This window comes from Bactrocera tryoni, chromosome 5, assembly GCF_016617805.1.
Source record: "Bactrocera tryoni isolate S06 chromosome 5, CSIRO_BtryS06_freeze2, whole genome shotgun sequence".
In the NCBI taxonomy this organism is placed as follows: domain Eukaryota; kingdom Metazoa; phylum Arthropoda; class Insecta; order Diptera; family Tephritidae; genus Bactrocera; species Bactrocera tryoni.
In genome coordinates, this window is record NC_052503.1 from 19,357,810 (window position 1) to 19,385,717 (window position 27,908).

Below are 27,908 nucleotides of genomic sequence, written 5' to 3' on the forward strand. Positions count from 1 at the left end.
AAATAATTCCATGATGTGTCTACAAATTATGAACATTTTCCATAATCTATAAAAAAAAAAAATAAATTATATTATTTTTACAAATATCGGATTTGTCCTGCTTTCGCATATAACTACAAAAATTATAGCCGCTTAACAAATTTCAAATTTCAAAATTCACATTTCATATTTTTATTTATTTCTTTCCTAACTGCAGCTTACATATTTATAACGAACAGTCTAAACGCTGTGTTAATTAAGCCTTAGTACAGCCGACACAAGCGAATATTCAAAAAGTCTCATTCAAGTAAAGTGTAGGTCCACTTAAAATGAAAAAAAAACATAAACAAAAACAAAAACAAAAAAACACATTAAGCGTGAATAAATATTTGGACGCAAGTTAACCTTATTTGTTGCACGCACAAAAACTAAAGTCAATAAAAATAAAATACAGTTATGTGCGTACACAACAACTTAGAGAGCGTCAACTCAGTACATTTAGTTCCATATTTTCATATAGGTAGGTAGATAGATGCATACACTTCATTTAAGTATTGGACTCGATGAAGTCGGGCAGAATTGCTGTGTTCGCTCATTTTCTGAGCAGATTTTCGCAACTGCCACTCAAATTTGGCAACGATTTAAACATTGGCGTCGACGTGGACTGCCGTCTGGACGTGCCCATACTCGTCGTTGCAGCCGTGCTGGGTATGGCTCTGCTTCTCAGCAAGTCCTGCGCATTTGCGCCCGCGCCCAACTCATCCACCGTGTGTAGGGATCGGCGCAAGGCTGCCTGTGTCTGACGCGTCGTTGGCATTGTTACATTTACCGCATAGGCGGCTGGTGGCGATAGCGGTGACGTGGGCAGTTCCATATCCAGTATTGTATCTGCCGCAGTAGCCGAATTTTGTTTTAGCAGTTGCCGTATACGTTTATTGCCGCCTGCCGGTAATGTGCTTCTCATTGAGTACACGGGTTCTATGGGCACTGCTGATGGCAGTAAGACGTCGTTTACTTCGGCGCCCAGCATCGGTTCGCTGTCTGGTCCGATCACCAGTTTTGTGTCCGAGTAGCGACGTAAGTCTTTCGTTAGAAATTTATCCAGCTGTTCACTTTCAGCTTCGACATCCGCTGCACTGGGCGGCGTCAATGTGTTTGCGTGTCGATAGCTCTCCGTGGCGGGGTAATCAACCGATGATTCCATGCTCAAACCCATCGAGTCGTTGAGAATGTCGCGGTTCTCTACGAATATCGATGAATTGGAATAACGTTTGGTGTGCGGCTTGTAGGCGAAACCGCCCAAACCATTTGCAACCGCATTGGAAACACCTGAACTGATCGAGGGTGCCTTTTGATCGCCGCTACCTGAGAATAGATGAAAAAGTAATTTATTAGGAGAAATAATTTAAACAGGTTTTGATTGTAAGATTTTATGATCCCTTCCACGAAAGAGTGTCTGAAGAAAACTGCGTAAGTTCGCACGGAGTGAGTTTAACAAACTTAAAACTTACGAAGGATCGTCATAAACTTCAATTCTAATGCCGTAACATTTACCCAAAGATGTAGCCTATCACATCTCATCGACTATTCTAAACTCTACCTAAGGTTAGACTTCTTTAGCTTTAATTGCCGCCAAAGAAGTCATTAACTTCCATTTTTGTTATCTTGTTAACTTACCACTAAAACTACTCAATTGTAGCGCATGCTCACGTCCCGTATCCGTAGAAATGCCACCAGTGCTGAGATCTTGACGTGAACCACCGCAAACGTCATTTACCGAACCGCGACTCGAATTCTCCGAATGCTCGAGTACATTATGTATTGAATCGTGAAATGGTGTCATGCTACCCGAACCTTGTGGACACGGACGGAAGGATGAGATCTGCGAAACCACATCGTCCAATGCCCAATCACGTTCGTAATTACTTTGCAGCTGTGCACATTCAATATTTGCCGCTACGGCCACTTGTCCCACCTGCTGTTGTGGTGGCAAATGGCTATGGTGATGTGTCGTAGGCAAAACATCCGAATCCGTATCACCGCTCTGTTGCAAACGACGCTGTTCGGCTGGAAGATGATAATGATGCAATGGATGCTGATGTAATGTTGCTGCACCCTCTATATCCAGGCTGCCAGAAATGCTACCGTTACCACCAGCAGTGACGGCATAGTTGTAACCATTCGAGGCGGACGCCCCATTGGCTACGATTTCAACATTTGGGCCATCACCGGCGGCGGTGGGCGCATTAATGCTAGAGGGATGTGGCTCACAGGAGCCCTCGTGATGAGTGCGATGTTGGACAGCGGGTGATGGTGGCGACATGGCATGCACTTTTTCTGGTGCATTTTGTATGAGCAGTATTCTGTAAGCGATTTAATGTGAAAATTTAGTAATTTTCCTTTGATTTGGTAAAAGTAATGATGTCTGAACCTGTTTCTGGCCTTCCAACGATGGCATAGATGCAAATAAGCTTTGCATTGAATATACATGAAGACCACGCCGCCCGTGAGTCCCACTGTTACCACGGCCAGTTTTGTCCAGAAGGGCCAATCTATTGAAAATGATGAATGATGATGAAAACGTATTTATCATACATATTTACAACCACATATACATATGTACCTAGAGAAAGTGTTTATATTACATCTGATCAAAATTGACCCGGACTGGTCCATTTACTCTACGCGCGCAAATCGAATCGATAAAAAAGTTTTTCTGGATTGATACGACATTTTTTTGCTTGCTTGAAATTTTGTGTTCCCGAATGGTATCACGACTAGAGAGTCCTTGAAAATGTCGCAGAAGGGTTTTATTGATATTCGTGAAGTCATCGAAAACTTGTCTCACGCGAGACGTGCATCCAACTCTATTAATAAGGACAACACGGAAATAGTTAAAAAAGGGATGACTGAAAAACATCGTTTTGGCAAAAGAGAAATAGCAGAGGATCTCTATCTCGATTCATTGTAGATGGGATCGAGTCAACACATTTTTATTAATTTTTTGGGTATGTAGCGTATCAATGCTAGACTACTACGAAAATAAGTCTTTTGCAGACACGTTGTCGAGTAGAGGTCGCAAAAAACATGCCTCAAAACGTAGCTGCGTAGCCCACATTTATCAAACGAATCATTACTAGTGATGAGACGTGAGTTTATGAATATGATATCTAACAATCTACCGAACAACACCGGAAAAAAACAAAATCCGCCGATGCACAGTTGCTGAAAATTTACTCTTTCCTCAGTCCGAGTCAAATTTGATCATACAGTATTCTGAATTGCTCACTTACCAATCAGTCCACGCTTCACATCATCAGCGGCACGTTCGATTAGCACACAAAGCGACCAAATAACGCATAAAGCGGCGGCGCAATGAAATAATACCGAACAGCAGAGACGTCTTCGCTCAATTCCAGAAATGTCAAGGCTACGCCACTGCAAAGATATTACAAATATTATTACCTCAGCAAAATGATTCCATTTTAGTGTTGCAATAAACTAACCTCATTGAATGGTTTGATTTTTGTGTGCATTATAAATGGAAATTTGCATAGTTCGCATGCGTTCGTTTCGGATGCCGTTAGCCATTGCTGGAGACACGCTTGATGGACGTATTTTAAGCTACCCGCACAATAGCAGGGCGTCAATAACGGATTTTGTGGATCACTCTCACAATGGCAGATGCGACAAATATCGCCGCTACTCTGCGAGGCCTGACTGCTGCCCGATCCAAATCTGCAAGACACAAAAACAAAGGATGACATTAAAAAATATAATAATTAAGTTACATTAAATGTGTAAAGAATGTATGGAAATATTTCACTCGGCGCACGAATGGTAATTTGTATAGCACGTGCAAGAGATTAAAGCTGCTAATTATTCGTGTAGTAGTACTCGTATTTTAAACGATCAAAGTTTCAATGTTTTTGTTATTGCTTTTATCACGCGGCGCCTATCGTAAAAAGTCACGAAAACTCGCTCATGTCCAAAGAAAAATGCAAGTTCATGTATATACTAGGATATGTACTAGGGTGTGTCATTTTCGGCAATCTTTTTTCGACTGAAAAACAGGCTGAAATTTTCAGAAAGGTAAAAGGATAGACTGTTAAAATTAATAATATATATGTATGTAAATGATCAGCGTGACGATTTGGGTCGATTAGCCATGTTCGTATGTCGTTATATATGCGTAATAGTCCCTCAGTTTTCGAGATATTGATCTGAAATTTTGCACACCTCCTTTTCTATCCAAGAAGTTGCTCATTTGTCGAAATCGCCGCTATCGGACAACTATGGGATGCAGCTGTCATACAAACTGTCCGCTCAAAATTAAGTCCTTGTATAAAATACATTTTTATTCGGCAAGATATCTTCACGAAACTTGAAGAGGATTGTAAGTACAGGCTCCAGACAATCTCCGGATAAATTGTTTAGATCGGCTCACTATAGCGCATAGCTGCCATACAAACCGGCTGACCAAAATCAAGATAAAAATCTTTTTATGTCCTTTTTTGCTATAAGAAATATACCTGTGAAGGGTATTATAGCTTCGGTGGAGCGGAAATTTAATGTTTTTTGTTTATTTTATAGCTCCTTATTTTATAGCTTGACATTTGAGCATTGCAAAAAGGAACTGAAAAATTATTCAGGCAGCAATCTAATCGTTGAAAAAAAAATTGCCTAAAAATGGGCACACCCTAATATATATAAATATATATGTGCAAGCCGAAATGGGTAATAAATATAATATTTGTAAGTTTGTAGGTATGCAATCGTGAAGGAATGCAAAATATATATATTTTTTTTTAATTTTGCAAAAGGAAAGCTTTTAACTTATCATCAATAAATACTTCAACAGCAATATACTATAAGAGGGGTGTGGAACGGGCGAAGTGACATTTAAGAATTCCAAGTCTACCTACATACAATCCAATGAAATATATTTCCTTATTATACTTATGATTGGTATTTTAATCATTTAGTATACTGAAAATGTGTTGACTTATATGCAGCTCGGCGAGCGCTGGAGGTGCTTGCATGGTTTCGAGGTGCTTCCGGTTCGGGTTTAATCACAAGAGCTCTACTAAACTTCTTCGCTTTAAACGTGGAGTACTAGTTATATATTTTCAGACTGGGTAAGACTTAATCGTTTTATCAGTCGAAATTGGCTGCAAGCTCTCGGTGGTTTGGAGTAGCATGACCCTAGCACCTTTTTCTTGGCTTGCCCGCCTTTGTTAAAAAAACACTTTGTGCCGAATTTAAATTTCAAATTTATTAATAATAATTAAAAATTTACTAAGCGACTTAACAGATTTTTGATGAGCTCAAGATATTTCGTCCATATATGAAACCTTTTTCCTTCTGCAATAGTTTTTTGGCCACAAAAAAGATGGTTTTTTAAATAACTACTATGTATGTTCAACTACCTGTACATATGCGAAATGACGGGTCAATTGAAAAGTCCCTGGCCTGACTCATAGATGGCGATAAATCGAATTAAATCCATCGATCGATAAATTAAATCCATATGCCGAAGACGGTGAACGTAATGGACGCCCAAAAGAGGTTGTTACCAACGAAAACATCAATAAAGTCCACAAGATAATTTTGGATGCCCGTAAAGTGAAGTTGTTCGAAATAGCAGGCATTCCAAAGTTATCAACTAGATGTGTATATGTAGTATATCATATAATTTACGAATACGAGAAAGCTCTGTGCAAAGTGGGTGCCGTGCGAGCTCACCTTTGGCCAAAAACAACGACGAGTTGATGATTCGTAACAGAGTTGATGTTGAAGTGTAATAACCCGAGTTTTTGCATCGATATGTGACAATGGATGAAACAGGGCACCATCGTTTCAGTCCAAAGTCCAATAGACAGTCATTCATCGAAATGGACTGCACGCGATGAACCCACTCTAATGCGTGGAAAAATGCAAAAGTCGGCTAGCAAAGTTTGGCGTCTGAATTTTGGGATGCGCATGAAATAATTTTATTGGCCACCTTGAAAAAAAAACATCAACGGCGACTTTTACATTGTGCTATTGGATCACTTGAAGGACGAAATCACCAAAATTATTCGCATTTGAGGAAAAAAATGGAAATCGAATTACTTCTGCATTCACCATATTCTCTATATCCGGCCTCCAGCGACTATTTTCTGTTCTCAGATCTGAAAAGAATGATCGCTTGGAAGAAATTTTCGTCGAATGAAGAGATGATCACCGAAACTGAGGCGTATTTTGAAGCAAAGTACAAATCATACTACAAAAAAGGTATCGAAAAGTTGGAGGGTCGCTATAAACAGCGTATCACCTTTGGAGGGAATTACATAGGTATATTGAATAAAAAAAGAAGAATTGTACCAAAAAAAGTGCTTTGCTATGGTAGGCCGGGAACTTTTCAGTTGACCTGTTGGTCTGAATTTTTAAGATATCTTTTTTTTCTCCCCAAGCAGCTACTTATTTGCTGAAGTCACCGATATCGGACCACTGCAGGAATAGCTGCTAAGCAAACTGATCGCTCAAAACCAAGATAAAGATCTTTTTAAAACCCTTCATGCAGTAAAAAGTGTATCTGTGAAGGGTATTAGGGATTTCTTGTACACAGGTTTTGTCCAAAAAGTAATAGGTCTGATTTTCTTTCGCCACGTCTGTACTTCGGAGCGTGCGCTCACCGACTGGATTCGGTAGAAGGCGTTCCTAGCTAACGAAAGAGCGGCTGGTTAGTTGACTCCGAGCACCTGGGCAAACATTTTCACGCGATGTGTTTCTGTGAGTGGTGCAAGCGACTTCGGCAAACACCGACGATGTGACTTGTGTGCACAAAGTTTTGAACTCAGCTCGGAGAAGTGGAAGTGTGCCAAGAAAATTTAAACATGTTTGAAAGTGACCCTACCGGAAATTTTTTGTTTCCTTGCCTGAAAAGGCCGATGAAAAATCACTGTTATTTTCTACATAACTGTAATTACTTTATATAAACAAAACGATTTCTGAAAACACTCATTGCGTTTATCATTTCGTTTTAAAGTATCACTATACTCGTGAAGAGCCGACAATTCAATTTTTTTAGCCCCTCTCTCCCAATGCTGACCACTTGATAAAAATAGTTCGTTATTCAACTGTCTCTAATTATTTAGTGTTATATACAATTTAGCCCACACACATACATACGCACACATATATGTATGTATGTCCGTATGAATGCCTAATTTATTACGAAACAAAATTACGTGTAAAAAACACGTACCTATCAACAGTTGAACTGTCAAGATTCATTCGTGCAATTGCCGTACATAAACACACACACGCACACACATACGCGCATACAAAGCACATAATTATATACGGCTCTTGAAATTGAGTGCATTTATTTATTTGCATGTCAGTTTTATAAGTTCGAATGGAATTTTATTGAACAAAGTCAGCACTATTCAGCTGGGAAATTACCAGGAGACCCACCCATATGATGTTTGATTTACATTTCCGCGATTTTATAGTGAAAACTAATTTTCTGCAAAAGTTGGAATTTTATTTGAAATGTTTTCTTAATACAATAAATTAAAAATAAAAATTGATGAAAATTTATTTAATTATTTTTATTATTATTTTTTTTTTACGTGCGGTATAAAAATAGCACGAAAATTCGATTTTGTCCGTCCAAAAAATATTTACAAATACATTTACTATATTCACATACATATATCTATGTATAGTGACGCATTTTTAGGAATTCAATACAAATTGCAAGTTTATTTATAAACGAGTCTGAGCAACTCGTTTGATGAACGAGCAATACGCACTTTAGTGCCGACAATTTACAAATAAAAATAATTAATGCATTTAGGTGCAAGTAATCAATCAGCTTTTATTACAATTTATTTGTTGACGACACTATTCGTCTTCATTTAATATTGTTTCATGTCAAATGCATATTTTGTATTAATGCATACGTAGATATGTAAATATGTTTACGTACGATTTTAGTACCTTAAACAAAAAAGAGCTGTAATACCAACTGATCGATCGAAATGAATTATTGTATGGAAAACTTTTTTATTTGACAATTTATTTTCCCAAATTTTGGCTTAGATTATTATCTAGCACCATTATAAGCTCCGAGGAATATAGCTGCCATTTAGTGCGCTCGCAAGGTCATTCTGGCTAAGGGTAAATCGTAAGAGGTCTACGCAACACTTCGCACTAAGTAAGGCTACCTTTCAGTGGTTGTCGGAGTTCTAACTGGACACTGCCAGTTCGGTATTCATGCAGTAAGATTGAATATCTTACCGGATGCCAGCTATGTCAGCTTTATGGAAGAAGAGTGAGGACTGCACCCCGACCTATAATCTAACTATTGTGCTCTTCTTAGCCCATTACTGCCTGCCTCTAGATCCCGCCGTACGACTAAAATTAATGGGGAAGTTTATGTAGATCATAGAAGTTGCTCTGTGAAATTTCAGGTTTGTAACTTTCTGCATACCTGAGGTATGCGATGGGTTATAAAATACCCAATGGGTTAATAAGGGTTCTAAGTGCATCTGAAATTTAATATACTTGTATGTGGCAACCTGTTGATCGGCCGTTCGTCATGTGTTGATCAAAATCAACTGTGTTACGAAGTAGATGCAAATGAAATTGCAATTGTGAAATAGTGCGAGTGTTGAAATTGTGAATTATTTTCTGGTTTTTTTACCACTTGTACTTTGACCTTGAAAATGGGAACTTATTAATCGAAATTTTGTCCTGTCTTATAAGGAGTGTATATTATTTTACATTTCCTCTATGATTTAGAAAAAAAAATAGAGTCAATATATCTAAACACTTGCGAGATATGATTCTGCGCGTGAACACTGTTGCGTGGGTATTTAAATACCCATAGGGCAGAAATGGGTTAAGTCACAACGCCTCACTTAGCCCCAGCATGTTGATAAGGTGCACTTGATTAGGATGTAATAGACTGTTAAGCCTATTCTATATACTCCTGCACCAGTAGCGATTTGATCCCGTTCGCAGATACTGCTTTAAGTGCCGCTGAGTATGACTATACGTTCGTTGCGATAGTTGCGTTGGAGGTTTATCTCTACGCACGGACTTGGAATATTCTCGGAAAACTTCCCATATGTATGGTGAGTTTGGTGCGTGATTGCGACTCTTGCACCAATTCTGTCCGACGTTTTCGAGCCGCCGGTGTACCACTTGATTGTACTATACCTAAGCAGTAGGTCGAGACAGGAATCATTCCAAACAGCCTTGCTGCTAAGAGTAAACTTCGACTCCTTAATGAAATTTACCCTTTTGCTGTTAATCGCTTGAGAGAAGAGCCAGTGGTATTTAGCCATTTAAGTCCTTCATACGCTGGGAAGAGATTATCTAACCTCTGCCAAACCTTTCTGCTGTCATTTGAAGCAGTGTGTGTTTGGATACCTGATCGGTTATTAGGTAAAGCGGTGCGCATGACTCCCCACACAGATGCAGGTGAGTCGTTGTAGCTTCGATAGTTGAAGTCCTGCCGATGTTTGCAATGCTTTCGAGGCCCAAACCACCGCCCCATACGTGATAATCGGACGCACGATCATGATGTACAACCACCTGACAATCACTGGCTTGAAGCTGGTTGATTGCAGAACATAGGTTCTTTATTAGTTTTGACCATGGTCAGGTCAACATGCTGCTTCCACCGCAAAGAGGAATCCAGCGTGAGGCCTTGCGTCTCATAAACGGAACGATGATCGTTTTTGAGGGGTTGATATGCAGTCCAATCATCCATATGCACCATCCCTTAGCCAGTCCCAATCCCCTTTGTACGATATCGGTGAGAGTGTCCTCAATTTTTTCTCTTGCTATAATAATAAAGTCGTCTGCATATCCTTGATAACGGATATCATTGTTAGTTAGCAAAACGAGTAATTCGTCCACGACAAGGCTCTATAACAAGGGAGATAGCACACTACACTCTGGGCAGCGTGTTGTAGTGCCGAGACGAATTCTGGTATCGCCTATTGTGGTTTCAGCTATTCTAGTGTGTAGTACGGCTTCTATGCATCTGCGCAACGCCTTAACTAGATGACTCATAGTAAACTGAAAATCTTACACGATAATCATATAAAATAAACCGTACCTTGTGATACATTACGGATGAGTAACATTTTCCTATTATTCATTTGAAATTGCGTCGCAAACGAAATGTATTGCAAGCGAAAGAAAAAGGTAAAGACATTAATAGTTACGCCAAACTCAAGCTATTCACTACTTAATAATAATTTGAATGTAAATCCCACGAATTTTTGTTGACTGGTTGCAAGTTTTGTTACAAATCTTCCCTACCTTTTCGAAGTACTGATTTCACTTAATTTTCAACTCTTTACAAAGAGTCCAAATTTCCAATCCTTTTGGCAACTTGAAAAAAAAAAATAATAATAATAGCAATAAAATAAAAATCGGTTCAATCTGGGCTGCAAGTTCTTTATAGACTGTTTTCTATTTCGAATGGCTCTTGCAGTAAGGTGTTCAAGTTCTTTGGCTAATATTTACTTTTTCCAGTTTTTGAGAAATTTTTAAGACCATTTTAATAATTAGTAATCCTGGGCCGAGTAAAATCCATGTCAATTCCAGTAATATTTTTTTCTTTGTATTTTTCTTCTTCTTTTTTAAGACACTGCATTGCTTCTTGTTTCTTCTGAAGCTCACCATTTGATAATAAGCCTTTTTTTTATTATTTTTGACCACTATAAAAATTGTTTACTAATACAAAACAGGAGGAGGTATTACTTTCGGCTAGCTGCCGCAGGAATTTCAACTAACGCGATTTAACTAAATTTCTCGAAAGTGTTTCTTTTTTTGTTTTGCCGTTTATAGTTAAAAAATTAATACAAAACAAGAAAAAACGTTAACTTAGGCTGCACCGAAGCTAATACCCTTCACAGATTACATTGGTGCCTTAGAAAATAGTTTATACCAAATTTCGTAAATATATCTTGTCAAATGTGAAAGTTTTCCATACAAGAACTTTGACTCCGATCGTTCAGTTTGTATGGTAGCTATATGCTATAGTTAACCGATCTGTCCAATTTCTTCGGAGGTTACATTGTTGCCTTAGAAAATAATCTATACCAAATTTGGTGAAGATACATTGGCAAATGTGAAAGTTTTCCATACAAGAACTTGATTCCGATCGTTCAGTTTATATGGCAGCTATATGTTATAGTGGTCCGATATCGGCCGTTCCGACAAATGAGCAGCTTCTTGAATGGAAAATGACGTTTGCAAAATTTCAAAAGGATATCCTAAAAACTGAGGGACTAGTTCGTATATATACAGACAGACGGACGGACAGAAGGACAGACAGACAGACGGACAAGGCTAAATCGACTCAGCTCGACATACTAATCATTTATATATATACTTTATAGGGTCTCCGACGCTTCCTTCTGGATGTTACAAACTTCGTGACAAACTTAATATACTCTGTTCAGGGTATAAAAAGTATAACATAGTACATAAGTATGTATTAATGTTGGTCATCAGCAGTCTTATCTTTTGTTTGTGACGATATCATGCAATATTTCTGCCAAAATGTTTTAAATTTATTGAAATGGCACATTTTCTAGCAAGAGAACAAACTAAATTGAAACAAATTTGCTATGAAAACAAGATTAAAAAAATTAACTAAACTATATTCATAATTTGTGATGTACTAATAGAAGAGAATTGCGTAAAAAAATATCATAATTCATAAAATCATAATTGGTGGCAACTTGTGCCCTAAAACTCAAGAGAAGTAATTTACATTTTTTTTATTTTTTTGAAATTTTGCGATAAAATAATTCTTCGTTGGAAGTTTCACAAGAAGCTCATAATTTATATAAATAGTCAGCAATGTAATTGATTAGATTAAGTCCCTTATCATACAAGTGAACAGCAAAAGAACACTCGCTTAAAATACCAAGTAAGACAATAAATCGACAATGAATAAAATAATTAATCAAGATTTAATGGATGCTATCAGTGCGAACAATTGTCACAAAATCATAAATCGATAAAAATAATAAATCCAGTTTCTGTCAACTGGAAAAATTACATGTTCGTTACTACTACTACGTAACCTTCAAATGTATACACAGTGTCATTAGTTCGAAATAGTGTACATACTTTTAGACTACTAAAGCAGTTTGTAACTACTATTATAAGCATGTTTGCGACAATGCTTACCGTTAAATTTGTTTCCATTAGTCATTAAGAGCGGCAATCAAAATTGATTGGTTAGACGATACCACACTCAGGGTTTCTGCTAAGTGCAGTACGTTAAAAATGCAATTTTCATTAAACTAAATGCAATATTACAACGGAAATAATATATACAAGTATATTAGCTGAGTTCTCAAAGCGGTTAGAAGCCCACAATGTAAACAGATAACCAACTAACCTCACTTCTATGAAGTGCAATAAATTGATTCCTCAAAAAGAAAACTATTAATTGAGAAGGCGAAATACGATAACAGTGTATGTGATTGCATGAAAATATGTACATATGTATTTATATATATAAATATATATATATATATATATTTGCTTTAACATAATTAACATATATTTCAATTATGTTGGAGTATTCGATGACATTAAATGACCTTGGTAGCTATACGACAAGTAGAAAATATAGGAAATTATGTCCACTGACTGCATTATATATATACATATCTACATCTATATGTATAAATACAAATGTATATATGTACATATATATATATATATATATATTTGTGTGTATATATCACATATACATATGTACTCGTAGTTGTATAAGTATAATTTCTCTTATGCATATTTATTCGCTCGCCCTGCATATAAATTGTAATTAAATAAATATATAAGTATGTATGTATGTATGTATATACAATATGTAACAATTCAGCTAACAACTAGGAATGCATAACACATTACCAAGAATCGGTCACTGTCGACCGCAACAACACCACCATCAACCCCAACCAATACATTTGCACACAATTTTTTTTTTTTATGAGGAAGTTGTCCTTATTGTAAAATTAATTATATCGATCCTGCGGATACTTTTGCAACTAGGGGCAAACAAAACCGAAAAAGGTAAAAACAGACATAAATATGCACTGTGTATGCGGCTGTGAGTCACCGCAACGACACACGATTATGTTCACATTACTGTTACAAAGGACAACGAAATGCACAGAGATATTTGAAGAATAAAATCAAATCAGTCAAAATTGAAGGAATCGTGTGTAAGCCCATTAAATAAATATAATTCATAAAAATTAAGGAAATTTCACGTATTTTATATATTTATTTAATAACAAAACCCCTTTCGCCACGTCTAAGTCACAGAACAAGATGTTGTAGTACTATAGACTCATAATAAAGCAAGCGATCAAAATTGAACAATTCAAATAATTTACAAATCAAAATATTGAAAAACGAAACAAACAAAAATTGAAAAAAATGTGTATGGAAATGTTACTTTTTGGAATTGTCCAATTATCCGACTTTTCCTCAATAAAAGTATAAGGTATTCTGTTTCTAAACCTTTCCCGATCCACAACAAACAACCTTTCAATTTCAAGATTGGTTCAACCGTTCTCTTAGTTTTACTAACAAACAAACATTCGTTTTTATTGTAACGTTTGTCTTAGAAAAAGGAAATTGGTGTTTTTAGGGGTTTTCCGGCAATTATTCGAATTTTTCTCTCCGTAAAAACCATCCTTGAACCTCAACGAACATTTTAAAAAAAGAATTATCAAATTTGGTTCAGTCGTATGAAAGTTATGCGCGTACATACATTTTTGGGATTCATTTTTATTTTTTAGAAGAAGAAGATAGATAGAAGATATGATTCGTTATAAGTATATGAAATCAGGCAGTATTTCCAACACAAAAAGAGTGTGCTATGAATATTCATACATTACCATAAGCAGCTGGGATCAGGTGGATTTTTAAGCGACAAAATTACAAAAAAAAAACGTGGTAGTTAGGAATAGCACACGTGACGAAAGAACACGAGTTGTGCATTTACTTTTGTAAACCACTAACGCCTGAGAAACATTAGACATGAGGTCTAAGTGGTCTCAACAAAGGGTCATATGAGGTGTAGAGCAAAATCGTCGAGTAAGCAAAAATGCGTCTTACGAGTAGCTACTCGCTACTTCCCTTATTATTATTATTCATCAACAATTTTTGCAAGCATATTTTCAAGTTTTTTTTTTTCAGTTACAGTGTCTGGTTTCTTACATCATCTCAGTAAGCAAAAAAATACTAAGCTACTGTCATCGCGTTCCTGCAAATTTCTTTCGCTAACTTTGAACGCACGAATGACATCGGCATGTACTTGGCAAACATGTACTTATGCACATGAACAAGTATATTTTGTTATAAAGGAAATCTATTTGCAATTTTACTTCGCCATCACTTGAGCAACACCTGCTACGTAATACAAATTGTATACTTAGCGCTTTTGGTGAGTTTAAAGTGCTTATTTATGTTCTACCTAAATTATGTCAAAGAGTTTTATTTATTGATTTAGGCAAATAATAAGTAAAAAGTTAAAAAGTTTGTAAACAAAAAAGTCGTTAAGATTGTTATTTCATATCGTGAATGCTTAACGACAAACGTGACACTTTTGCAAATGACAATCAATGCGAAGTTAGTAAATAAGGTAAAGCATTTAGCGTTTAACAGCGACAGACTGCTTACCGCACGTTCGTTCGCCTGTGCGCTAAGCTGTTGACAATCGCACCGAGAAAACAGCAAATTATTAAATGAATTAATGCGATATATTGGCGAATGCGTAGTCACATATGTATGTATGTATGTATTTAGTTGCATGCACATAGTAACTCAACCGTTTTTCTTTGACTACGTTTTTGTTAGCTTAAGTCATTTACACTCTTGCTTAAGTTTACTTAAATGCTGATCAAAGTCAAATAAACACTTTTTGTTTGCTTAAGTAAATACTAAACTATAATAAATAAATTTTTGTATGCATATTTTTTCATTTTAAAAATTAGTAACTTTTTACGTTAATATTACTTTGTATAAATTTATTAAATACATTTTTTTTTAATTTTTCTTGAGATCTAAATTTTAATTTTTATATAAAATATTTTATTTTTTTGAAATTAATATTTTTTCTAATACCAATAATTTTTTTATGTATAAATAATATTTTTCCTATTAAAAAACTAAAATATAATAAAAAATTAAAGTGTAACTTTATGCTTTAATTAATATTTTTTCTGAAATAAATAATTTTGAAGTGTTAGGTATTAAATATTTTCGAATTATATTTGTTACTAAGTCGACAATTAAATTTTTTAATAAATATTTTTTATGTATAAATAATACTTTTTCAATTAAAAAATTTATATTTTAATTTATTTTTTAAATTTTTTTTTCTAAATAAATTTTTAAACATTTATAATTCTAGAGCTTTTATATTTTTTTAATTAATATTTTTTTCTTAATTTAATAAATTTAATTTTAAAGAGTTCAATGTTTTAATATTTATGTTACTAAATATATAATTTTTCCAAAATGGATATTTTTTTGTATAAATAATGTTTTTTCTTATCAAAAATTTATAATTTAATATTTTTCCAGAATTAATAATTTTTTTATTTATATTTTTTTTTTAATTTAATCATTTTAATTTTAAAGGGTTATATGTTTTAAAATTTCTGTTACTTAACATATGATTTTTTTTCTAAAATAAACATTTTTTTTATATAAATAATTTTTTTTTTCATTTCAAGTATGTATATTTTACATTTTTTAATACATAATTTTTTCTATTCAAAAAACATTGTTTATAGGATCATTAATTTTTTAGTGTTGAATATTTAAAAATTTTATTAGTTAATTTTTCCAAATTAAAATTAAAATTAACAATTTTTTTTAATTAAAACTTATTTTTCTAATATTAATATTTATTTATTCATTTTATGTTTATAAATATTTTTATTTAAAATTTAATTTATAATTTTTTTTGTAAAATTATTAATATTAATTATAATTTAATTTGCCATTATTTTCATTGAAAAATTCTTATTATTTTTTCAAAATTTATTTCATTTCTTTAAAATTTGTAATTTTATAATTTTTTCTAAAATTTCAATTTGTTGTGTCTCGCCTGCGAAATATACATACATACATATATTCAGACATCAGACAATAACATGTTCATATATTCGTAGATGTAAGCAAGCAAATCAATTAAATCCATCGAATGAAAAAGTAACAGTCATTAATTAAAATGTAATCTCACACGTAATTGCTGTATTTCCGTGTCAAATGCATAGCAATAAACCTAATAACTTTGTGAACCAGATACAAACTGATTAATTTATTGATATTTATTATGCTATTGCTGTTATAAGTAGGTTGGCAACGCACTCACAATAATTGGCAAATTTAAGAAATGAATTGTAAAGAATGAGAAAAGTTTATTATAGCCTGAACAGAGTATATGTGGCAACCTAATATACTCTGTTCAGGCTATAATAGTCAGTCAAAAAGAAAGGTTGGAAACCCTCTAAAGAGTATATGTATGTATATAGGTATTGCTCAGCGTGGCAAGCGGAGTCGATTTAGACATGCCTCTTATTTCTTTGTATATACGCGAAATAGTCACTCATTTTTTGAGATATCGATTTGAATTTTTGCACACGTTCTTTTCATCTCCAAAAGCTGCTTATTTAACGGAATCGCCTATATCGGACCACTATAGCATATGGCTGTCATATAAACTTGACGATCAGTATCAAGTTCTTGTATGAAGAACTTTTTTATTTAATAAGATATCTTGCCGAAATTTGGCATAGATTATTATTCAAGGCAAAGGAACATAATCGGAACAAATGGTTTACATCGGACGGCTATGGCATATAGTTGCCATACAAACTGTGCGTTCAAAATCCAGTTCTTGTATGAAAAAAATGTTTAGTTGACCATATCTTCATGAAATTTACCATAGATTATTGTCCAGGGCAACAATATGTAAAAAAAAATGTTAAAATCGAACCACTATGGCATATAGCTGTCATATAAACTGATCGGCCAAAATTTTCTATTCTATTTTTTGAAACTTTTCTATTTGTGAAGGGTATTATAGCTTCGGTGCAGGCGTAGTTAGTAGTTTTTCTTAGAAAGTCAAATAGTAACTTTATAACACATATTTCATAATTCTAAAAAACGCGACGGCTTTTTAATTGCAAGTTCAATTATTTATGTTACTTAAAAATTAGAATAGTAGATAAATCAGCTGGCACCACAATAAAATAAAATATATTAACAGCTTCACAACAGCTTGCCAACTGAATATTCATTTGTTTAACTTACATACATATATGTATTTTAATAAACTTTCAAGCTACTAACCGCTGAGGTGGAACTAATGCATTAAGTGATGGGCGCCTGGCGTACTCAAATTGGAACCTTAACTCTTTCCTTAATAACAAATAATTTTGCATATAATTAGCACGATATTCATTTAAATGAGGCTGCAGCTGATGATTAATTGGCTTGAAAATTTGCACAGCTTAGTTGCTAAAGGCAATCAATTTCTAGAAGCTGCCCGAAGAACCGAGTTCTCTTGACCACAAATATTAAAACCGCATTTGGGTCGAAGTGCAACCTGAAGAGATTCAAAAGCTGTTATTTCATCAAGAAAAAACAACGGTTTGTTGTGGTTTGTCGGCTGGTGGAATCACATGGTCCATATTTCTTCAAAAATGATGTCGGCGAGAACGTAACCGTCAATGACGCCATGATAACCGACAATTTGTTGCCTGAAATTGAAGCTCGTTTCAACAAGACGGAGCCACTTTCCACACATCGCAACAATCAATGGATTTATGGGGAGAACACTTCGGTGAGCATATAATTTCATGTTTTGAGCCGGTCGTTTGGCCACAAAGATCGTGTGGCATTACACCGTTAGACTTTTTTCTATGGGGATATGTAAAGTCTAAAATCTATGCGGACAATCCCGCTTCGATTCAGACCTTGAAGCAAAACATCACGCGTGCTATTCGCCAGTTATCAGTCGAAATGTCGAGAGTCATCGAAAATTGAACTGAACGGATGGACCATCTGTGATGTAGGCGCGGCTAACATTTGAAAGAGATGCTCTTCAAAACATAAATGCCAAAGAATGTGCTTTCGAACGATAATAAATATTCCCCATTAAATTGGAAGCTTATGTGTTTTATCTTTAAAAAATTAAGAAACCTCGAAATGATTACCCCTTATATGAACATGTATAGTTATATGTATGTATGTATATGTAAAAATGTACACTCGAAACCATGAAATTGATAAAATCCCAGAATTTATGATGTCACTTAAAGCAATAACAACAAATATATGTATGTATTCTCAAATTGAATTAACGTTAAAACCCCCATAACGACAAAGGAAATCAAAAATTTCTTATATCTAAACAGGAATATTGATAACCGCAAAAATAATAACAAGACAAAGCAAATAAATGAAGGAGCAAAATGCCATGCATTATCACAGACCTTATTAATTCAGTTTGTAAACAGAACTCGCGACGCGTTTGTAATGCCCATTTCATTTTTTTTTTTCAAAGTAAAGTGATTATTTCGTATACATACATACATACATACATACATACAATATTGCATGCACATGTGCATTTACTTCCTCGCCTTTAGGTATGTATGTGTATGTATGTATTTTGCATGCACTTGCTATTTTTAGCTGACATGAATTAAAAAGAAGCATTATCAATACGGAATACTTATAAATGCATTTATACATGTTAGTACACACATATTTGTAACCTATTAATCGTATACATTAGTGTTGGTGTTGCTGCCAGCAGCCCTAACTCAATATCAGTAATTCAAGCCTGTAACTGTGAGCTCAAATACCAGCTGATCAAATCAGGCGGACTGGTCCATTTGAACTGCGCTCACAAATTGAATCAGTAAAAGTTTTTCTAGATTTTTACAACTATTTTCCCAGTACGTGTGAGGTTGGATAGCCAAGTTTATCTGGCGATTTTTACCATGAAAACAAGAAAAATGTTAACTTTGCCTTCACCGAAGCTACAATACCCTTCACAGGTGGATTTTTTATGGCAGAAAAGGGCATACAAAGTTTTTTATTTTGAATTTGATCGGCCAATTTGGATGACAGCTCTAAGCTATAGTGTACCGATATGAGCAAAATGTTCGTAGAATGTAGAACTACCTTGGATACTAATCTGTGCCAAATTTCATGAAGGAAACGTACGCAAAAATGTACTTTTGTTTTTGGTCAGTCCGTAAATTCGAAAACATTTATATTGGGTATATGAAGACTAAGCGGAGTATTGGCTCGATTTTACCACTTTTTGGCACAAAGAATGCTGTCATCAAAACATATTCTCCCCAAATTTTAATACGAGACCTTACAGATTGGTCGATATGTTCGGTAAAAAATCAGCCACTAAGGTCCACATATTTGTTGTCTGGGTCCTTGAAAAGTTGTAGTCCGATTTCGACAATTTTTATGAAAGTCAAATACCTTGACGGCATTATTTGTGCAAAGTTTTATTTAGTTAGTTATTACTTTTACTACTTTTGGAATTAAAAGTATGTACTTTGATTATTTTTATACCCTGAACAGGGTATATTAAGTTTGTCACGAAGTTTGTAACACCCAGAAGGAATCGTCGGAGACCCTATAAAGTATATATATAAATTATCAGTATCTCGAGCTGAGTCGATTTAGCCTTGTCCGTCTGTCTGTCCGTCTGTCTGTATATACGAACTAGTCTCTCAGTTTTTAAGATCCTTTGTTTGTGGATTGGAATTCAGTTAGGTTATTTGAGTCTACGATTTGTTACATGGAAAATAGACGTCTTTCCGATTTCGCTGCCATACAAACTGAACGATCGGAATCAAGTTCTTGTAGGAAAACTTTCACATTTGTCAAGATATATTCACGAAATTTTGTACAGATTATTTTCTAAGGCAACAATGTAATCTCCGAAGAAATTGATCAGATCGGTTAACTATAGCGTATAGCTACCAAACACACTGAACGATCGGAATCAAGTTCTTGTATGGACAACTTTCACATTTGACAAGATATATTCACTAAACTTGATATATGTTATTTTCTAAGGCAACAATGCTACTAAAATCTCTAAACAATTTAGAGGTCATAACTGTTCGTATGACGTATGTTTAAGATGATAACTGTGTTCGCAAAAAAAAAATTGATTTTATTACTCTTTTTAATAAAAAAAATAATTGTTATTACTTCTGTAATTAAAAATATGCACTTTGATTTTTTCTTGTTTGAACTTTCAGTTGTAAAAAAATACAATTTAAATCTAAAATTAAATTAGGTCAAAAGTTCGTTGTCTAAATGCAAAGTGAATTAAATATATACCTATATGTACATACATACATCATACACCGTAGAGAGTTTTATAACAATCAAGACAGCTGGGTCTATGTGACCGAAATGGTACCGGCTTTTTGTCCGTCTAAATACTGTCAACTCTGCATCATTCTACGAAATTATTTGTGGAATGTTTTCTGCATCTACAACAACTATAATACCTTATTTACTATAATAAAGAAATATGTACTATTTACAAATGTTTCTCCTTCACCACTCAATTTTAAGTTGAGCTTATACTCTTCTTGAGCACAACTTTTTCAATTGAAAAAATTTAGTAAAGAATCATACTTGCGTCCAGAGAATGCATGGATCGTTCATAACGATAATGCCTCGTCACATTCTAGCGTGATTGTGGCTGACTTTTCGGCCAAACACGAAAGGAAAACTTTCGTTCAAGTACTTAACTCGTCAAAAAAAACGTCAAATTGAGTTTTTACTGATTTCGAAACTGAAAATCCGCTTCGGGTAGAGTGTTATGAGTCCATTAAAAATCATTCGCTGAAGGCACTGAAGAGCTTTCTCACTGTGGCTTACCATATTTCAAGTGTAAGGATTTGAATTACATGTTGTCTTCTTGTACTCGTATTGGCTCAAAATTAGGCTACTTTGAAAGCAATAATAAATATTTGCATTAAAACACGTAAATATTTAGTTTGTTTTTGTCAGTTCGGGTCAATTTTGATCAGATGATATGCTTGCTCATATTTAGGTTGGGTTAATCTGGTAGGACAATAAGACCAGTTTTGGTCCTTTGCAATATCAGATAGAGTTCAGTTACTAGCTCCATGAGGAGTAGGATGCCTGCGCTTGACGCGAATTTTAACAGCCTTACTATCGATATCTTCTTCAGTGTATCATACTGTGGGGACCCCAGATGCTTACAGCGTAGTCTTGCCAATGCGAGACAAGTGCACAAGAGATGCTCCATTCTGAACATCTCTAGACATTTCCTGCAGTCTTCGCGATCAGTCAGCCTGATTCTGCGGACGTATGTCTCCTCTAGACAGTGACATGTTAGTAATCGGATCATGTTCCTACAATCTCTTCTATGGAGTGCCAATAGGAATTTTGGGTATTTCCGATCTACTTGCTCATACTTAGTAATTATATTTTATTATATATGTACCTAAAACATCTAGCTTCCTCTCAGCAAATTTCCCTAACAAAAACTGAAATTACAATATTGTCAGCAGTCTGGTTAGCTCTGGTGAATCATATCCAGAAACTAGTTTCTAAAAAAATATGAACACGGAACTGTTGTAGATCTATTACATATGCAATGAGGTGTACACACCAGCAGAAAGTCTGAGACAAGCTGTAAGCGAATATGGTTAGGCATGTCACAATATTTTCGCAATACTTATTACTCTTTAGATTTCATTTACATATGTTTACTATATATAATTAAAAGGGGGTGTATATATGCATTAAATATTATAAATAAACCCAGTTTTCTAACCTTAATTATTATTACTTCACATCAATTAACATCCGCAAAAAGTGCATGAGCAAAGCACTTAATAATCGATAATGTAGGTAATACCTACTTGAAAGGAAACCATGAATTTGAATTCCTTGAAAACTACTTATAATTATACAAAGGCACTCTTTCTTCTACTATTAGTATCCAGTGCGTCCGAATTTCGTGCTTTTAACGTTCTATTTTAATTAACGATCGCATAAATATACGTCGATAATGACGAATAATCTTGAGAAAATCACACTTTAAGCTTTATTGCAGTTCATTACTAATGAAAGTTAATTACTGGCATTGTAACGGGTACTTAGGAACTCCTCTAACTGTAATATGCATGTTAGACTAGAGCGCTAATGACAACGACGTCGTATTATTATGACTTTTAGATTTGCATTTTATTAGATCTACGTTGATATATGACGTTTGTGTCAGATTACTGAGTGTATTGACAACTATCAACAATAAAGCTAACATGAGATCAGTGCTAATTGAACGGGTTTAAAAGCTTATGACTCCTATTAGTCAAACTGGTTTGACATAGTTTAAGATGTATGAATTTAATGTCATTAATATTAACAGACACTAAGCAGAATGCAAATTTTTGCACGTGTAAATAAGGCTTGCTTGCAGAATTAATTAATATGGCATTACAGCTTTTAAAAGCGAATAAAATCGGAACTGGTCAACGTTGCTAAGGGCGATCTGTAAAGAAAGATGAATTTGACCCAACATTTTTGTGGTTTTTGGTCTGCTAAAACTCGATTCTAGATCAGATCAAAAAACTGGTAGGTCATTTTATACAAAACAAATTCAAATATTGAAAGAACTTTTTGAACTGAGCGGCTAGCCTTTAGACGGCTTTTAGTCAAGAATTTTTTATGATATAAGATATATCAAAAATAAAGACAATTTCCTCTCTTTTTATGATTAATTACACACTAGGTGTGCCCCTTAATAAATATTTATCCATTAGCTGTCAAATTTCCTTGATCTAAATACACAGCTGATTGCAATAATGGCTTGTATTGGAGCCTCAATATTAATACCAATCATTACAGTAGTGTAAACAAAAATAAAAAAATTGCTTAGATTAATTACACTATTATGTCAACTTGTGTTATTTTATGCATTCATATGTAAATAAATATGTAAATTACACCCATAAGGAATTGAGTTATAGATTTTTGTTGCCTGAGAATTGTGTTCCAGCTGTGTTCTGTTTCTCATGCAATTTGCAAACTGATTAGCCGGGCAAAGTGTGAGGAAGTTAATTAATTGGTACTGCATTATCGTAATTGTATGCAAAGTATATCTACTTCAATTAGCAACCTTTCAACAGGATGTGATCTTCATTTCCATACTAGGGTTTTAAGTAAAATGTATATTCAACTGAGATTTTAAATTATTAGGTTACAATTTTACAATATAAATTAGAGTGTGGTTTGTTTGAAGTAAACATTTTTTTTGTAATTTTATAATTTGCTATTATTAAATTTTTTAAAAATTGTCTAACAAACCAAGAGTTTTTACGCTAACATTATTATAATCAGAATTGTAAACAAAAAACTTATCGGTAAATGTCAACTAACCGATAAGTCGATTTCGTTAATACATTAACACGACACAAAACTATAAAACAAATAAGAGAAAAACACACAATAGTAATTACAAAGCAAAATTTTTGTTTGTTTTAATTACGATACGGATAATGTTGAAAGCTATAATAATACCGATTAATTTTGCAGGATTTTGGGTAGAGATAATAAATTAAAATCCAAAATTTAGTCATAACTTTAGAACAATGTTGATTAGCTTGTGTTCATTATTGCTGACACATTTCTGAAGAATTTAGTTCCTTGCAATTTGAGGCAAAAAATATCATAAAATATTGTTTATGGTTTTCATGGTCATGTCAGCTGCGTTCGAAGCAATAAACTTCCAGTAAAGGCTGAATATAAATTTAAAACTATTTATAATTGGTGAACCCCGCTTTTATGTACATAAACTTATATGTGACCATATTATTAAATAAACGCAGAAAAAGTGGTTTTAAATCACCTCATTTACCAGTGTCAATGAAAACAAATATTAATAACAATACATATTTTATGTGTATACATTGACTTTTTTATTATTTGGCGCACTGTTTTGTTCTAGGTATACTTGTTTTATCGTAATCTTGTTATTCTTCATAAGAATGTGCATATTTGTATGGGTAGGTAGGTGCGCTTAGGTAGGTATCGATTTGTATAACTTCATTAGAATTGGTAATATAAACAGCTGCCGCTGCTGGCTCTAATCAAAGTGGTCTGTTGAGTACTATATACAATTACAAACTTATTTATATATATGATATATAGATATGCACTGATACATATGGATCTACATACACACCTTTTTATGTTTGTCAATTAACAGTCGCATTTCTAGTTTATTCAATAGACTTCTGTTTGCTCACACTTCGAAAAATAAGTAACTCGAAATATTGGTATAAAATTCAAATGTATGAATTTATAAATTTTTTTTACTAATTTCATAAAAAAAACGGTGTCTACAAAAATAAAGTTACTTTAAAAAGATGGTAATTGATTAGTGAGTTAACAATTAAAATTATACATACATATACATATGTACATATGTATCAACAGAAATAAAAGGGTGGTCACAGTTACATTGGGATTTATTGTAAATTATGTAAACACAACAAAGAAAGCTTTGTGAGCCTCGTCATCTTTCAGTTTAACTTCTAATGATTGTGAGTAATCACTAATTAGTATGATTACTTTCTAAAAACAAAAACAATATGTGATTTTTTTTTTCTTAAATATACAATATATATTATACGTATATACTATGCACAACAATTCTTTGTAAAAAAACAACCTGGAAAAATGGAGATATACCAACAAATGTAGGTATATATTTATACCCTGAACAGATTTAATTAAGTTTGCCACGGCGTTTGTAAGACTTCGAAGGAAATGTTGATGACTCTATAAAACATACTATAATATAAACCACTATAATTGATCATCGCGACGAGCTAAGTCAATTTAGTTCTGCCAAAATGTGTGATATACTTATGTACATATGTATATTTGAAATTTTATACACGTTCTTTTCTCCCAATAAATCGCCTATATAAAACCACTATAGCATATAGCTGCCATACAAACTGCACTGTTTTAATAAGTAAATATGTTTAACGTCATTTATTGTAATCAGAGAGCGCTTTATTTTCTTTTATATAGACCGTAAGAGTTGCAAATCCGGGACATATTAATATACTATACATACATATGTATATATTAATAACGATATTAAAATCAGAAAAAATGTTGGCTCATAAGGCAAACAAATCTATAAGCAGCATAAATAATAAAGGAGGAGTCTTTTTAATATTAAATAAACAATTTTAGTAATATATGTATGTACATATATTACAAATGGGTATCACTTTGCGGTAATTGCATTAACAATAACCAATACTTTTGCAAATAAGTGCTTGCTTGTTTAAAGCTACTTTCCAAGTAATGGAGCACACAAAGTAACAGTAATTAATAAAAATTTTAACGCGAACGTTGGCAAAATTACCGATGTCAACATTAAGCACTGATTAAATTTACAAACTTGCATAAGCGAGTACATACATACATATGTATTTTCAAAAAACCTGTTGCAATAACGGAACTTTATCTTGGGTGCAAAAAAAAGAGAGAAAAAAATAAATTTCAGTTGGTGGGTTCAAACATGGATTGGTATCGCGCACTGTAAGGTATATGTACATACTTACATAATAATATATGTACATATATACATATGCATGTATGTACATACATATGTACATAGGCTCGTTTGTATTTGCTGATTTCATATAAACAAAGGCATTTTTAATTGCAGGTGAAATTAGATAATGCCTTTTTTTCAGGTGTTATAGCATGTCACCCTCTTTGTATTTACTCGCTTCTTAAGAATTCTTCTATGCAATATTGAATTAATTCGAAAGAAAGAAAGAAATAACTAAATGTTTTTGCATTGAGCCTTGCCTTAATAATAATAAGTAAACACGTTTCCAATTAGTTGAAATTAGTCTAATGATATACTAAATGGTCCATTGCTGTATATTATACTATCTGTGTATGAATATGCATGTGTTCAATATAGCGTACACAATTGTGTTTAAAAACTCTTTTAAAAACTGAAAATACTGTAATTTCCAGTAGTATGGAATATTATTTCTCAATTAACAACATGTATTTTGCAATGTTTTCACCATTTACTACACAGCTATTAGCAAAAATTAATAACGGATTATTTTCTATCATGAAGCAAGTGAAACTTTGTCTTGTGAAAATATCCGATAATATATCAAAGGAGGAAAAAAAATAAAAATTTTCCAGTTGTTGATGCAGCACATTTTTATAATTAAAGTTGGAGCAATGAGAATGTTTCCCTTCACTTAGAACCAGTTGTAATAGAGTGTTCGGCTAGAATGTGTTTATTATATTACAACTTATTAATTTCCAACTCACCTGACGTTAGCGTAGTGGTGACCAGAGCCGGTGCCAGTACTCCAATCCACATGTTCGATTTCTGATGATGTTTTCGTATTGTCGCAATGCATATTTGTTATTTGAATTAGTACAGCTCACTTATGAGGTTTCTCATAAAATTACACTTTTTAATGATCGATTTAAAGTATTTCGTACTTATAATACGTAAAGGTCACGTATTACGCTACATATGTAAACATATAAATAACTTTGTTAGTTTTTTAGTATTGGGTATAGTTGTTTTTGCTCTGCCTAAATATGTATATTTTCTTGATGCTAAAATTAGATACTCGTATACTTTAAGATGAAATATCACTTTTGGAAGTTATTTTCACAGCAATCACATCAGCAATATATTGAATCTGACATACGCTCGCTCTCTTAAAAAAAACTGTCAGTATGTATGCAAGTCAAACAAAATGCATGTAAATAAAAACTATGATTCAAGGTACGGGCGTGGATTGCTGCAATTGCTACATATTCGCTTTCCTTTTACAACGCAAAGATACAAAGCGGATACGCCAGAAAAAAAAAACCAAGATATGAGAACAGATATCAAAGAGTATACAAAATGGAAGGATATGTGTAAATGGATTGAAAACAAATTAAAGAACACAACAAAACAGCTTAAACGTCAAGCAAAAACGAATGCAACAATTTTTTTTTGTCTCTTTATCGTTTCCGAATTTCGAAGATTCCTAAAACGCTTTGCAAAGAAATAATTTAAGTATGTTGTTTATTATACACATACATATACATACATATATTACATATAGCTTTGTTTTGTTACGCTGCTAATTTGTAAAGCAGAAAAGAAATGCGCCGCTACCAGCAAATATGTGGCATAGGGCCAAATAAAAAAAAATCGACTTCCAAAGTATGTGAAGGTTAAAAAGTTTTACATTTCGATTTCTCTTAAATTCACACAGCAAATATTATGGTATAGCAGTATATTTTTAAACAATTATTACACATTTTCACTCACAAATTTATATTTGCACAGATGAAAACATACGCACATGCCAATAAATACTTGTAGCTTTAGCGATATATATTTATTTTTTATACAGTGGATTTGTCCATTTATTGCACTTCATTGATTTCATTGACTTTCTTTCCGTGCTTTCATAAAGATATTTCTTATGGGTTTAATGACTCAGGAAACCAGGTAATATCCACTCTTAAAATTCATGTACATATGTTGCACAAGCACCAAACTACGTTGTAATTTTTATTATCACACCTACACTTCACTTTGTCGATATTTTTTTATTTGTAATAGCCAATTTTTATTTGCTAAATAATACACCACCTCACATATAAACTCTTTTCTGCTTAGAGCTACGAAAACCGAACGAACGAGGAGAACAGCGGCGAATGCCAGATTACAAGGCAAACAGTAAATATTCGTTTTGCACCGACTTCCAGATTCGGAAACAAGGGAAAACAGG

At 33.6% G+C, this 27,908-nt stretch overlaps 1 protein-coding gene across 1 annotated transcript; it reads right to left on the minus strand.

Annotated features, from left to right (window-relative positions):
• Nucleotides 1-436: 436 nt before the first annotated feature.
• Nucleotides 437-27,838, minus strand: LOC120776592. Its single transcript, XM_040107365.1, has 7 exons — nucleotides 27,443-27,838; nucleotides 26,437-26,641; nucleotides 3,486-3,717; nucleotides 3,273-3,417; nucleotides 2,411-2,531; nucleotides 1,657-2,342; nucleotides 437-1,344 (listed from the first exon to the last, which is right to left on the minus strand). Exons 2-7 carry the CDS (start codon nucleotides 26,526-26,528, stop codon nucleotides 572-574), a joined length of 2,049 nt encoding a protein of 682 aa, XP_039963299.1. The 5' UTR covers nucleotides 26,529-26,641; nucleotides 27,443-27,838; the 3' UTR covers nucleotides 437-571.
• Nucleotides 27,839-27,908: the final 70 nt, after the last annotated feature.